The 16,177-nt window shown below is 44.3% G+C and overlaps 1 protein-coding gene across 1 annotated transcript in view; it reads right to left on the bottom strand.

Annotated features, from left to right (window-relative positions):
* The window catches only part of RIPOR2 (RHO family interacting cell polarization regulator 2), an 87,616-nt gene that overhangs the window by 10,103 nt on the left and 61,336 nt on the right, over window positions 1–16,177 (bottom strand). The window contains 6 exon segments of the mRNA XM_032648450.1: window positions 1,871–2,029; window positions 2,976–3,137; window positions 4,373–4,508; window positions 7,757–7,925; window positions 10,426–10,610; window positions 13,779–14,456. Coding sequence (XP_032504341.1) covers window positions 1,871–2,029; window positions 2,976–3,137; window positions 4,373–4,508; window positions 7,757–7,925; window positions 10,426–10,610; window positions 13,779–14,456 — 1,489 coding nt within the window.

Raw genomic sequence — 16,177 nt, 5'->3', positions numbered from 1 at the left:
TGAATGATTAAGATGTTTTTGCTTTAATTTCCCATTTCTCCTGTTGTGATTGTTCTGGTAACTTCACTGTTTTATAAACACTCTAGTAAAATGTCTCCAGATAATATTATGTATAACAGCTAAATAAGTAACAGAAAACAACCTAAACATTCAACAATAATCCAATATATTAGTATGCATCTAAATGCAGGGATATTATAAAACTAAAAAATGTTTCAAAGAATTAATAACATGGGATATAATGTCAAATTTAAAAACCAGGATATAATATTCTATAATGAGTAATCACAATTTTGAAATTTAAAACCAGCGTACAATCAACTGAAAAACACGTTATATTTTAAAAATAGGAGAATAGGTGACTTGAATCTCTTCCTTCATACTTCTCCATGTTTTCTAAATTTTTTTTTTTTTTTTTTGTATAATGAACGGCTTTTCTTTGTATAAAGAAAGGGGAAAAAAAGATAAGTAAAGGCTTAGAGTTCTTCCCATGGTCATTCTCCAGCGCCGAGTAACAGGAGGAAGGGGATGTGGTTTTAGGACCCCAGGGTCTCACTTTGTTATGCTCTTCATTTCTTTTTTTGTTTGTTTGTTTGTTTGTGGTACAGGGGCCTCTCACCGCTGCGGCCCCTCCCGCCGCAGAGCACAGGATCCGGAAGCGCAGGCTCAGCGGCCATGGCTCACGGGCCCAGCCGCTCTGCGGCATGTGGGATCTTCCTGGACCGGGGCACGAACCCGTGTCCCCTGCATTGGCAGGTGGACTCTCAACCAGTGCGCCACCAGGGAAGCCCTATGCTCTTCATTTCTTGATTCTAAATTTGTCACAATCTAAATCGATTTTCTAAAAAAAAAAAAAATCAATTTTCTGAGTAAATTTCTATATTATTCAGTTTCCATCAGAGGCGTCTCCTGCCCAGGCTTGCCCTCTCTGGCACTCTGGACTAGCATGGCTATTCGGGGCTGGGGAGTGGGACCTAAGCACAGACTCCCGTGCTCAGGCTGGAGTGGCCCTGGGTGGAGGAAGATTTTCTTCTTCTCCCTGTGATGCCAATCACCGTGCTGAACATGGTGCCGCAGGGTTTAACGTTCTAGAAAGAGAAGGGCTGAGCCTGGGTTTGGGTCAGGGTCAAAAGTGTTTCTGCCACTAGCGCTGTGCCAACCTGTCTACTCCCAAGAACACACCTCACTCCCTCCCCTCCCCACCCCCTCCATTGCCCCATTGTCAAGCGTGGGTGGAGAAATAGAGCACAAACCTGGGAACCAGAAACCAGCCCCTTACTGCCTGGCTCCACTCCCAAAGAGGTTTTCACTCACTGCAGACACTGATTTTATTTCTTATGTTCGAAGGGCCACATGAGAAGGCAATAAGGAGCTTCACTGCCGCACCCCTGCGTTGGTTGCCTGTTCTCTTCAATCCCTGGATATGAAGCCTTAGATGTGGTTTTTCATCTTCTCCTCCTTTCCCTTCCCAATCTGTCACCCCACTGGTCTTCTTCTGAACCTCACTTCTGCTTAGTATTATGAAAGCGCCACCAAAAAGGGCAACATAAAATAGCACTGCCTGCGGGCTTGATCCCACAAGTGGCAAATACATTAATGCGGGAAAGAAATTACAGAAGTCTGAAATCATTTACCAGCTTCCTGTTAATGGCACACCCCTGCTGGATGACTGGAATGTGCTTAGCAAATCCCTGGTTCGTTGCCAAGGGGCTTACTAATGTGAAAGGTCTAGAAGTCATTTAAAAGGCGAACCTTAGCCCAGCTGTTGACTTGGGGAAAAAAAATTACCACCACTAAAAACTATGACTAGAAAGACCAGGGATCATTCCAAACTGAGCCCCACACAGTGTGACCAAAGAACGTGTCCCACCTTGCTTGGCCAGCTGGTTCAGATAACTCTCTAGGTCACTCACACCATGGCTCGTAAAGTAACTGTAATACTGGAAGACAGTGATGACTTCGGAGGAGAGGCTGGAGGTAAGCAGGGGCTCGGCCCGGTCCAGGATCTGAGACACCAGTGTGCGAAACACTATTTGGAAGGGGAAGATACGGAGCAGCTTTTAAGAAACATGATCAATCATTCATTCATTCATTCACTCATTCATCTTTCTACTGTGGTACATGACAGAGTGAAGTCTGTAAAGTGAAATCAGTGTACAGCCGGATGATTTTTGCATGTCTATACACCTGTATAGCTTGTCATCTGGATCAAGATACAGAACACTGCTAGGACTCCATTAGGTTTTCTTGTGCCCCTTTCCAGTCTATAGTTACCCACCTATCCCCACCATGGGCAACTAATGATCGAACTTCTATCAATATATTAGCTTTATCTGTTCTTGAACTTCATATAAATGGAACTATATAGTATGGATTTTTTGTATCTAGCTCCTTTTGCTCAAAAACTATCTGTGAGATTCATCCAAATTGTTGCTTGTAGCAGTAATTTATTCTTTTTGAAAACTGCTATGTAATACCCTATTGCATGACTACATTACAATGTATCCATGTTCTTGTTGATGGGCATTTGACTTGTTTCTAATTTCTGGCTCTTGTGAACAAAGCTATTAAAAAATGAGCGTAAGCATTATTTCTCTTGACACGTTTAGGAGTGGAATTGCTGGGTCACAGGGTAGGAGTATACATATTTAGTTTTCACAGACACTGCCGAACAGTTTTTCCCAAGTGGTTATACCATTTGACACTCCTGTATTGCTGACATTTTAATGAAAAACAGATACGTACTTCAATAGCAACACAGACATATAGTCCTTTTCAAGGTCACTGCTGATATTCAGAATGAAAACATGTTCAGTGCCTTTCTTTTCTTCGATTTTACTAAGTAGATGATGTTTTCTCTGGAGGGTAAGCCCTTTCTCAGGGCTAGCTGTGGGGAAAGTGTTGAGGGCACCTCTCTAGCTCTCACTCTCAAAACAAACGACAGAAATGTTTCCCTTGCTCCTGCTGCCCTGTACCTGGGTCTGCAAGTCCGGGATAGTCTCTGTTGACAGTTCTGGCAAAGCTGGCTTCTAGCTGCTTAATCACTCTGTCCGCTGAGCTGTGGTAGACCCCAGCCGGGCTGCAGCACTTGGTCCAGAATGACAGCAAAGACAGCTTTTTGTGAAATTCCGGTATGGCTGGAATAGAAGAGCAACACCCCATCCCATGATACATGTTTTGAATGAAATAGATGAAGAGATGGACCTGGGTCAGGATGGGGAAGGCATCACCAAGGGCCTTTCTTTTTTTTTAATCAGAACTACAGGATTCCTCTGTCGTTGGCAGGTGTCCTGAGGGCAAAGAAGTTGAGATGAGGATCTCATCCAGCCTGGGCAGCAAAGGAAATGCAGCAAAAGCAAAGCTGTTTGCTTTAGGTGATAGAAAACAGCAGGTCTACCCTTGGGAGAAGGTCCAATCATCTCATCTCCTATAACTTAACAGCAAAAAATGTACAGGATCAGAGACTCAACCCTCAGGAGACTTTTCTGCAGGGGGTGCAACAGAGCAGAGGATGATTGAAGGAGTTTTTTCACCCTGCCCAGGCGGCTCTCTGACTGAAATGATTGAAGAGCCGTATGCCACGGTCAGCATTTCACTCATGTGGCTGTGATCATGCAGAGGGGCCTGGGGGAGGAACGGACAGGAGTCTGAATGTCCTCCCCCTTTTCACATCTCTCAGAGACCTGCCAAGGTCACCTGCTCCTGGGAGGACCGGAAGCAGGAGGCAGAAATGTATAGAAAGAACCTACAAGGTGTTTTAAGCTTAATCGGAGATAATCCAGGAGATCCTAGTTTTCCACTATTTCCACAGACTATCTGATGTGAAAAATGATACAGATTCTTGCCTATAGGAAACAGCCCTGTAGCCAGACCACACAGATTCAAAGGCATCTTTCCTGGGTCAAGTTCTCTACCTAAAGCTCTCTGAACCAGGGATGCTCCTGAAGGCCTTTGACTGCTCGTTTTTCTACCTTTCCCAGTAGGGTTTGAGAGCACGTTGCCTTGACAGTCAACCACTATGGGAGCTGTCTCAGCCAGCTCTGTGGTGCAAGCACAATCCTGATTACCTGTCCCAAATGGAACCACACCAGGAGAACAAGTCTGTGAAACTGCCTGGGAGGTGGTTCTGTGTATACACTAGCGTCTGCCTTCTGGGGGTGGAGGCCCCGCTAGAAAAAGCTAGGCGTCTGCTGTTTTGACTCCGAAGGCTGAAGCATGGTGTTAATTACGACCACACTCGTGTGGAGACCTTCCTCTACAGCCCAAGAGCGCTTCTCTGCCATCCTAACAAAGCCATGAATAGATGCAGGCACGGGAGGGGGCTCGTGGGGTCAACATTTACAAGAATGGCAGCGTAACTGCAGGTGCTCACCTTCGATGACAGAACTGATGCTTCCTATGTTCTCATCACTGACGGCCGAGAGCTTCTCCATCACTTGGATTTGCCTAGAAAGCTTCTCTAAGAGGTTTCTGGCCACAAATGGGGTTTTGCTTGAGAAAACAATTTGCTGATAAAACAAACAAAACCACTGTGTCAATTACGTTGTTGTCAACAGAGCTTTCCCCACTCAACCTTGTCCTTCTGAATGAAGTGGGGATGTTTTGTTTTGTTTTTGCGGTACGTGGGCCTCTCACTGTTGTGGCCTCTCCCGTTGCGGAGCACAGGCTCCGGACGCGCAGGCTCAGCAGCCATGGCTCACGGGCCCAGCCGCTCCACGGCATGTGGGATCTTCCCGGGCTGGAGCACGAACCCGTGTTCCCTGCATCTGCAGGCGGACTCTCAACCCCTGCGCCACCAGGGAAGCCCATGTAGGGATATTAAACTCATACACGTTTCTCTTCCAGTTTGAAAATGTTCCTCATTCCAGGCCGGTTACAACATCTGCTGAAATCAGACATGCTTTTGTTGCTTTCAACTTTTTTCATACCTGTGTAAATTCCTGAATTTTCTCAGTAGTAGGGTTGCAAGGTTATTATAAAGTTACCTTTCTTGTATGTACTGTCAATCTAAAACTCCTCTCTGAAACTTGAAGGGCATATTTAGGTTGCCCTCCGGTATGGAAACAGAAAAAAGATTTTTATTTTTACAAGCGTAGTAATTTTTCACAGCCTGATTTATTTCCTTGTCTTCAAGCTGAAAATTAAGAGCGTGCTGTAGAATAATCCTAACTACAATCAAAGCTATCTCACTACAGTTAACAAGTTCTTACTATGTGCCAGGCACTGGTCTGAGCCTTATACGTGTAGCAGTTTGTGTTATTTTGCACAACAATCCAATGAGGTGGGAACTTTTGATTTTCCATTTTACTGATGAGGAAACTGAGGCACAGAGAGGTCAAGTAACGTGCTCAAGGGCACATAAATAGCAAGTGATTTCACTTGTGTGCAGATCACAAGAATAAGGAAGGGCTTGAGAGGGGAAAGGACAGAAGTCAGTCGCTGCCTGAAGGTTCTAGTCCTTTCTGTGTCTCTCAGAAACCTGTCCCCTTCACTTGGTAGGCATGGCTGCAGGATGCAGACCTGTACCACCATTCCGTATGGTCTAAAGCATTTGGACTCTAAGGCAAAGAGAATTTTTCGAATTCAAAAGTCAAGTGCAGCAATTATGTACTAATGCCTTTCATGTAAATAAATACGGTAGAAAATAACTGCTTTATTTTAAACATAATTATAGCTATTATGATTTTTATGGACTGCCCATTTTTATCTCTTTGCAATTATATACCAAATGAATAAGTAAACTCACTGATTCAGGAGCGGGTGTGAATTAGAAATCAAGCTTCTAACCCTTACTCTTTTATTCTATATCTTTATGTCTACCTCTTTTATTTTCCTTTTGTTTTTCTTTCTTTCTTTATTTTTATTGGGGTATAGTTGTTTTACAATGTTGTGTTTGTTTCTACTGTACAGTGGAGTTCCCTGTGCTATACAGCAAGTTCTCATTAGTTCTCTATTTTATACATGTTAGTGTATATATGTCATTCCCAATCTCCTAATTCATCCCACCCCTCCTTTCCCCACTTGGTGCCCATACGTTTGTTCTCTACATCTGTGTCTCTAGTTCTGCCTTGCAAACCGGTTCATCTGTACCATTCTTCTGGATTCCACATGTAGGCGTTAATATAATATTTATTTTTCTCTTTCTGACTTACTTCACTCTGTATGACCATCTCTAGGTCCATCCACGTCTCTACAAATTCTTTTCCTTTTTTTAAATTTTAAAGATCTAATTGGCTTTACTAAATGATTCATGGATTGGGCAGTATCTCACGTACCATGTAGAGAGGAACTCCCCTCTTGTTTTTCTAGTGTTGATTTTCTCCACAGAAGAGTTGAAGTGTTATAACCAAGGCCTTATTATCGAGAGAAACACTGCACTGACTACTGCATGCCAATTATTCTTTGAGAGAAAACATCCATCCCTTCATGGAAGAGAATTCTCCCATGCCTCACAAAGTAATGACTTTACGTCTAAAAGGTGAACGGGGAGTTTGCTCAGCACAGTCTCGGCCTCACCAAGGACAAAGAGCCGTGAAAACCATCTCATTCCAGTGCTTGATGAATAGAGCATAGCTATAAGTCAACGACAATCCTTGTCCATCTTGGTCAGAAAAAAAAAAAAATTGCACCTTCTGCCAGATTGGTTGTCAGCACCTGGCTTGTAAATTCAACGCTCAACAGAAGAGAGCTCCTGGGGTGTTGGCCAACCTAGTGCAAGAGTCATAACTGCCACCCAGTTTCCCAGAGCACGTGAGGTGTCTGAGGCTGCTTTGAGGGTCTACATTCGTGGAGGAGAAGCAGATTCTTCTACATCTCATCACAAGTGTGTTACTAAAAAAGTAACATTAACCCACTCCTGGCCTCCCTGGGGTCCTTCCTCCTCACCCTGCCTCTGGTCTCCCAGTTGGCCATGTGCTCTTAAAAGCACGATTCCTCCTCTTCTGGCCTGGCCCATCCCCCGGAAACCTTATACATTTGCTTTCACATTCTTTTCCTGTTCCCCACACATCCAAGCAAGTGGGAGAAGAACAAGATTGGGAGAAGACAAACCACCAGGTGAGGGGGAAGCATTCAAGTACCGATAGCTGCTTGGGGGAAAATGCTTTGTTCAAGACAGCAGAAACTCTCCCTGCAACAAAAGAATGGCAGAATAGTTGCTCTGCTGTGGCAAAATCTTAAGTGATACACAGCCTGAAATGAGAAGAAAAGTGAGCCCCGGGGTGTCGCAGAATGAAAGCGAACTGGTGAGGAGGATAATACCTGTAAAATGTTCTTTCTTGTTGCTAATAAGTACTTATTCAAGATCTGGGAAACTGTGGTTATGTTCTGGAGCATTTTGCCTTTAGCTGTCCAGGTGGTAGAAAACTAGCTCGTGTGATGGGTTCATATTAACATATGTTCAATAATACAGGCTTTCAAAGTCCATTTGTAGATGGCGGAATGCAAATTCCTTATCTAAAATAAAAAAATCACACTACTCTCACCTATTATCAAATGATTTGAAAGCAAGAGCACATTATATGTCACCTACTACCTGTTAAAGTCTGGAGAACTAGGTTTTAAGATAGAAAACTCAGGGTTGAGGGAGCACGGCCATGCCTTTCAGAGTTTCTGAGTTGGGTCAAATCAAAGCAGGATGGTTCTCTTATTCCTGAGTTCTCATTTTCCTGGGAAAACTCAAAAAAGGAAGCACACATCCATTCTTGGTGCATCAAAAACCTGGGCTCTAAAAACCCAGTGTCGTCGCCAGTCCTACCTGGACGAGTTGGGTGCAGTACTGGAGGTGCCTGATGATGCTGAGGTCCAGGCTTTCATTTCCCGTGGTCAGTGGGAGAGGGCTTCCTGCCACACTAGTCCCGACTCCTGTGTCCTCAGTCAGGGCTTCGCTGAGGTGCCCCCTGGCTTCCGGGTGTACTGATCTGTAACTGTTGAAGCAGGAAGGTGAGCGAAATGTTAGCTGGTTCTTTCTGCATGGAAATCACAGGTCAACTCAATCACAGCACCCACTGAAAAGAGTCTTGCACTCGCCTATCTTGAAAAATAGAGATACCTTTTAAAAACTATTTTATAACTGAGCCTGGTCACCAATTTGCCTAATATTAAAAAGATCCTGCAAACAGACTGTTTCCAGAGTTCTCTGTTTGCTTCTCAAGCACAACGAACCATCTGTAAAGTTGGCTTACCAAGAAGTCTTTTGAAATGTGCCCTCATTCTATGGCACTTTCCTGCTCTGTTGACGGAGTGGTTTGCCAGATTTTCTGGGATTAAACTGTCCTGTGAACCTGTGGTTTCCCAAGAGCAATACCATTAAGAAATAATCAGTGAAGGCTTTTTCCTGGCCTTAAATCAATTGTGACTTGAAGAAAAGGAGAAAGGAAAGCTGTTAGGAAGAAACGTGATGTTCTACTCCAGACAAAAGCTAAAAGGGGCATTTGTATCGCTTAGTTCTGCCTCGCGGGCTTTGTGTAAAGCCCACCGTTGAACTGTCTAAAGTTGTATCATGATGGGCACTTACATTTAAAAATAAATCTGTTGCACCTATTATTTAATTTTATTCTTAATATGAATTTGTGCAGGAGGGCGAGGGGGAGGGAAGAGTCTCATTTCACACATGGAAGGAATGACCAGCAGAGGTGTTAACCAGAGCGTCCTCGTTCACACAGCTAGGCGGTTTTTGGCTTCTAGTTTCATGCGCCCCAGTCTCCACAATTTAAAAAGATAATGCACCAGAGTTTAGAGGGGTTGAATGCCTTACTCTGATTCACATTTGCCTCCAAGGGGAAAACATTCAGCTTGTGTCCTGGTAGTCAGCACATATTTAAAACACACACACAATTTCCACAATTTTCCATAATACCTCTGATGACATACGGTAAGACTGATCAAATTAGACATATTTAATAGCAATGTTCTGTAAAATTTACAAAGGCTATGATGTTTTTAAAATGCTTCTTGGGGCTTCCCTGGTGGCACAGTGGTTGAGAGTCTGCTTGCCGATGCAGGGGACACGGGTTCGTGCCCTGGTCCGGGAAGATCCCACATGCCGCGGAGTGGCTGGGCCCGTGAGCCATGGCCACTGAGCCTGCGCATCCGGAGCCTGTGCTCCGCAACGGGAGAGGCCACAACAGTGAGAGGCCCGCGTACCGCAAAAAAAAAAAAAAAAAAAAAAAAAAAACTTAAAATGTTTCTTATAGCAAGAAGAAAAAAAGTTTAATCTGACCTTGATCCATCATCTAATAGCTTAAGCTAACAAATATACAGGAAGATGTTTGGTTTAAGAAGCATTTCACAAATTGAATCAAGTTAGAAAAATCTCACTGTAGAATGTAGAAGGATAATTTAAACATGACATTCATTTCATAAATTTTCTTTGCTATGCCCCCAATTTGCTCAAAGGATAAATTCTATTTCTCACTTTTTCTTTTCCTCGTTTCACTTTGGCAGAAGAAACCCTCCAGGAACAACAAAACTCCAAAATATTAACACCACCCGCAGAGAGGTCTGCGAAGGTTGAACAGCCATAGGTTGTTGTAACTTGAAAATCAGTGTATATAACACATCAAAAGAAAAGATGGATGGAAACCCACCCTTTCCTTTGGGAAAGTGTTTGTGGGTTTTTTTTTTTTTTTTTTTTGCAGTAATTGATGGAGCTGAGTATGTTCACTGTGCTTACAGAATGGACCGCAGGCTCTAGCTCTAAACACGTGGTTTGGTACAAGAAAGCCCAATGGAGAAAGAAGGTGACAACATTTCACCTTTATCCTCCCTTCCCACTGCTCTGTCCCATCCCCATCCTAGAGAAGGCCACATTCCAGCTGGAGTCCTGCAGATCCAGTGGCAGTTATCAGTTACCAGTCATCTCTTCTTACGCTCTAAGGAAAACATGGACCACGGGGCTTAAACGTGGCTTTGATATAGGCACTGATGAGCTTAATCTACTGCAAAGACCCAATGGCCAAAAGGAACGGAGAGATAAGGGGTGGGAAAAGCAAAGTCTAACAAAATGAAGAAATTAGAAATATGATGCAAAGCAAGGAGAACCAGGTCCAAACTGATGATCCAGTAAGAGTTCTCCAGAAACACGGTATACCTACTTAATTTGCAATTAATTACATTGGGGACAAGTTGTAGACACTGAAACCTACAAGATGTATGTGTATACACATAAATATACACACACTCATACAAAAATCTCCCCTTCACTTATAAGGAAGAAAATCAATTTAATTTTCCTTAAACAACACCAAAAGAGGTGAATGATATTTAAAAGTTGTACTTAACAATGAAAAGGAACTGTAAGCCAATTCATGTATAGGGGATTTTATCTTCCTGGAGATGTGTATCAGGTCCCGTCTGGTAGCTACAAAGAACTGCTGTACCAGCTATGACAGTAGAAATAGAAGCAGACGCTGACTTCAGACTTACCTATTTTTCTCAGTCTCAGTGTCTGAAAATACTGAGTCAGCACCTCCTCCAACGTTACAAACCTCATCACCATCCTCCTCCTCCTCGTCAAAATCAGAGGTGTTCAGAAAATCAAAGCTTTCTAAAGCACTTTCAACTGTAAGACTTAAACTGGAGGACCTGCTTCGGCTTACTGCTGGCTTGCACTGCAAAGGTAGAAGGTACCAAGGAGAATATCAACATATTCGGAAGGAGAAACACAACAAAGACACCCAGCGGGAGATGTGACACTTTTCTTTTTTTTCAAGCTTTTATTTTTTTTTGTTGGCATTAAAAAATTCATTTAAAGTCGTCTTATTAAAAGAAAGTACAACCGTGGATAAAATGACACAATATCTGGGATTTGTTCCAAAACAATCCAGAGGGAAGGAAGCAGGCAGAAGAACAGACACAAGACTGGCTGTGAATTGAGCACTGTGGAGGCTGGGGGATGGGCACATTAGGGTCCATCATCTGATTCTTTCTACTTCTGTTTGAAATTTTTTAAATAAACAGTTTAAAAAATATTACAATCAGAAGGCTTTGGGAAATAGAACTGCTATACTCTCTCCGCCTCGTGCCCAACCCCAAATAAAATGCAACTGGCAGACAAATCTAAGGAGTCACAGTCAATGCCAACTACTAACCAATCTCTAATTCCAAGTGGCAACATGTTTAGTGTCCTGAGACAGGGGTGAGCTATCTAAGGCAACCTGTTCTAAAAGGATTCACAAAACAAATCCCAGAAATAGAAAACTACTCGAATTCACTTAATCCACACTCCCTAGGTAAGTACACTTAAATACTAATTTTACGGGGCTTCCCTGGTGGCACAGTGATTGAGAGTCCGCCTGCCGATGCAGGGGACGTGGGTTCATTCCCTGGTCCGGGAAGATCCCACATGCCGCGGAGTGGCTGAGCCCGTGAGCCATGGCCGCTGAGCCTGCGCGTCCGGAGCCTGTGCTCCGCAACGGGAGAGGTCACAACAGTGAAAGGCCCGCATACCGCAAAAAAAAAAAATCAATTAATTTTACGTTCACAGCATGTAATTTTTCTTTGAGCATCGAGGAGAAAATAAATGGCATGGGCATGACAAGGAGTAGCTGTGCTTCCTCTACAGCTCTTTGAAGGAACAAGTTCCATTTCTTCCCTGACTGGGCCCTGGAATTATGTGAGCAAACCCATTCTATGGTCTGGAGAATTCTACATTGCTGGATATTAAGCAGAAATATAACAAACAGGGTAATGCCAGTTGCTGTGGGCACAGAGATGGAGAGAAGTTCTTCCAAATAGTCAAGAGGATGCTGGGGGTTACTGAATGGGACAAATTCTGCAAGTAAGAAGAACGAAATGTTCTCCATCCAGTTAGGTGGCACTCCCTGCTGACTTCATTACACAAGGTCGGAAGGGCCTTGCAGGGATCTGAGTCTCTGACACTCAAGACAAAGCATATAGGAAACCGTCTTTCAGTCTTTTAAATCAGAGTCGTTTCATTCGCCCTCAGTGATCTCCGTCCAAGAGGCAGCATCATTTAGTTTCTGATCCTCAAGGTGTTTAGCATCCTAGGAATGTGAAGGAGGGAAAAAAGAGAAAGCTTTGTCCAGCGGATGCTTTAATCCTGGCTGGAGACAAAGCCACTTGCCCCAGACCTCAACTCTAATGCCATTTTCCATCTCAGAGAGAGAGGAGGAGCCAGTCCCGACTTGACCCACTTCTAGGGTCTTCTTCCCTAAGCTAGATTGCAGAACCTGATCTTGCACAGTATGGATGTGTTTAAATACCGATCAAAATAAAGAAAGGGGCAGTTAAGGATTTTAGTAGCGGGATAGTTTTGGAACAACTGCAGATTGAAATAATACTCTGGAAAGAAACCTATAGCCACCAGGTTTTTATAAGACTAACAGATGACTTGCTTAGCGCTTCCTGGTGGACTGAGCTACTGATCAGCACCCTAGATGCCTGGAAATGGGGGCATCTAGACATTTGAGGCACTTACTTTAGGTGGATCAATTGTGTCTTAGCTCTTTACATTTAACAACTTTTTTCCCAGTAAGCAAAAGCTGGTCAGCTGTGCTGACATGAGCTTGTTGAGGGGATAAAAGATGTTTTCACTGCAGTACTGGACAAACAGCCTCCATGCATGAGCCCTGAGCAGATGCTTTTGAGTTTGTTTTACAGGAAGCAGATTCAGAATGCCCATCCCTATTGCTCGGAGGCTATACTTACAGCTGAATCAATCTGTCATGAGCATTAGAGGATGTGGGGAGTCAGAGCATGGATTATTATCTGCCCTGGGCAGACATCCCCTCCAGACCTAGGTCAGCATGACCGAGACTGTGAGAAAAGCCTTGGGAAGGTTGTTCCAGATGCCACGGGGAAGGCCACATTTTAAAACCGTCACGCCAAGGGATGCAACAGCCTGCTACGGGTTGACCTGCCCCTGACACCGTATTTTCAAGCTTATTTTATAGAACAAGTTCCCAAAGAACTGCTCTTTCCAGAAAAAAGATCCAAGTTCTCTTCTCTGTGGCACTATAAATCAGAGTGGCAAAGCAAAGAATACAAGAAGTGGCAGTGGGATTCAGGACAAAAATTCCAGTTCTGTCTTCTTGTGCCTTGTTTTTAAAAATTTCATCTGTATGCCAAGTGGAGACAGATACATTCTGGGGTAGCATTAACGATCTCATTGCTAGGACCTCCTGCCTAAGAGGAAATCACCCCCTCACTCTTATCTTCCCATGTCTATCCTGAGCGGTCTGATTAGGAACAGGAGAGAGGAAGATAACTCTGGTGGAGTCAGGGTTCTCTGGCTTCTCGATTATTCGTGGGTGATTATCTGGGGTTCTGACTCACCGATTTGGGCCAATTGCAGAGAAGGGAATCCTCCAGGAGGTGGTGCCCTGGGCAGGGGAGAGATGCTCGTGGCTCTCACATCTGTACTGCCTAACTCTGTCTTCAACCATGGGAGGGCTCTCCTGCTTCCCTGATACTCAGAGAGGTACCCTCTCCAGGAGCATCTCAATGAGATTATGATGCCCAAAAGGCCACCATTTCACATTTGGAATCTGAATGATGAACTTAGGGACTGAGGGAATTTAGATGCTCTCCAGAGCTGTTAATTTAACTCCTAATCATTTTCCTTAAGTTGATCAGTTGTCAGGAAAATAAATATACGCTACTAGTATTAAAAATCAGTGCCATTTACGTGATGATTATCTACTGATCCTGTGATGGGGCAGGATAAAAAAGAAAAAAAGATAGGCTATTTTAAATAGAATGTTGGCTGAAGATACCTGTCTCCAGACCTAAGCCAATTTCCCTAAAAATGTACTTACTTTTAGAATGTCATCCAAGTGCATGACTTCTTGGTTCAGATCCTGAAACTCTTTATACTGCTCTTTATGTGGTTCTAATGCAAGGAAAAGCCCATTAAAGGCATCCTCTAAGCTTCCATCTAGGAAGGATCTACAGCCTTCGGACTCTCCACTGACAGAGCCCTCAAAGAGCAGCCTCTCGGTGGCCGCCGGCACCTCTGACGAGGTGAGCCTCTTGACCAGCTGCTTCGTGATGTTTCCTTCAAAAGTGTCCAGTTCCACGGGCTTGAGTTCAGAGGCCTCGTCAGACTCTTGCAGAAGGGCCTCTGCGACACCCTTCTCCAGGAATAGGCGCTCCGTCCGGGCACCCGCGGATGCTCTGCAGGCCTCGGGCTTCCCAAGCCCCTCAGTCTCTTCCTCCCGGTGGGGCCTGGGCTCTGAGCCTTCTCCCAGGGAGCTCTTGGAAGAGGCCGAGCTGGAGTCATCCAGGCCCTCGTTCTGGGAGGAGGGGCTGTCGCGGTTCAGCTCTGCGGGGGTGATGGTGATTTCTGGATTTGCCGAGCACGTGCTGGGGAGAGAGCGGCCTGGGCTGTGGGAGAGGGCGCAGTCCCCATTGGGCAGGTCACTGAAGCTGAGGGACAGTGGCATTTTCTCCCCAGCTGCCTTCCCATTTTCAAGGATGTCATCAGGTAGATTCGACTGCAGATAAAAGGCAAATCATTATGATTTTAAATACAAGTGATGCGTTTGGCATGGTTCATTTCCACACAAAATGTAAGACAATTAAAATTTAAAAAACAGACCTTTCATGATATTAACATTGTATTGTTGATTTTGTGTGTGTGCGTGCACGCACATGCGTGGCAAAAGAAAACAAGCCTTTAAAAACTCTATTACTATTGTTGAATCTTGGTGAAAGTTCATTGCACTATTCTCAGGTTTGACATTTTTCAAAAGAAGAGGCTGGAGGCAGGGGAGTGGTGCTTGTTTCCCAAATCCCAGGATCTCACAATATTTGGCAGCCATAGTTAAGAATAGCACCACCGTTTTTTTTGTTTTGTTTTGATTTTTTTTTGTTTTTGTTTTTTGGCATCGATCTTCAAAGACTTTACAACATTCTTGCTATTTCACTCAAAAGATGTGATGCTTTGTTCTGCTTCAGTTCTCATAAAATTATTTTTTGAAAATCTCTACCCACAAATCCCAAGCCCTGGAAAAAGTTTTATTAATTCAGTAACCATGCCACAAACAATTCAAGACCAGAAATACATGCGCAGTGCTTCTATAAAAAGAGGAGAAAAAGACTGATAAACTGAACAACTATCTTCCAGGGCTGCAAACCCCAGAGCTCCCAGGGTGTCTAGAAATCCCAGGTGCTCTGTCAGGCAGCCCCAGGCTCTGTGATCCGTGAAGCAGAACTCAGAAGACAGAGGTCAGAAATATCCAGGTAAACAAGGTAATTTGTTTATGCAGGCGTTAAAGCAATTTCTAACTCACCTTTCCTGACACAGTGGTCTTGGTAAAGTGCTAAATGTGGGAAAAGTTTTTTAGTTATTTGAGATCAACTCCTTCAAAATGAATACTCTCTCTTGGATTCCAGAATTGATTGTTTAAGTAAAGATAAGTACCTATTTTAATTATACATAAAACAATGAGGGAACTCCCTGGCAGTCCAGTGGTTAGGACTCTGCACTTCCACTGCAGGGGGCGTGGGCTCCACGATCCCTGGTGGGGGAACTGAGATCCCACACACTGCGTGGTGCGGCCAAAAAAAAAATAATAGGGCTTCCCTGGTGGTGCAGTGGTTGAGAGTCTGCCTGCCAATGCAGGGGACACGGGTTCGTGCCCTGGTCCGGGAAGATCCCGCGTGCTGCGGAGCGGCTGGGCCCGTGAGCCATGGCCGCTGAGCCTGCACGTCTGGAGCCTGGGCTCCGCAACAGGAGAGGCCACAACAGTGAGAGGCCCGCATACCGCTAAATAAATAAATAAATAAATAAATAAATAAATAAATAAATAAATAAAACAATGAATGATCACGATAGTGCTGGGAATTAGCCCAGGAAACAAAAATGTTACAGCAAGTGAAATGAGGAGCAGACAGAAAGAGGCTCCCCATCCTCCTCCAGCAGCGTCCATGGTCCCATCACTGGGCCACCAGCTCCCAATACATGCAATTTCAACTCAAACTCTCCATTCTCATCTGGTTGGAAGGTTTTTACTTTAATCACAGGATGAGTAAAAGGATGTGTCACTGGGGCACTCAAGTAACCTCTGCAGGCTCAGTTTCTTTGCCTCGAAAAGTGAGAATGTTTTCCTGGATTAGTGATTATTGAACTGTGCTCCAGAGTCCCGGTGCCTGGGGGGCGGGGGGGGGGGCGGGGGGGGAGGGAGTTCCAACGGGGAGGGGGTGGGTCCCCGTG

The sequence above is a fragment of the Phocoena sinus genome, chromosome 11 (genome assembly GCF_008692025.1).
Source record: "Phocoena sinus isolate mPhoSin1 chromosome 11, mPhoSin1.pri, whole genome shotgun sequence".
NCBI classification, from domain to species: Eukaryota; Metazoa; Chordata; class Mammalia; order Artiodactyla; family Phocoenidae; genus Phocoena; species Phocoena sinus.
This window is presented reverse-complemented; position numbering and strand designations above follow the sequence as displayed.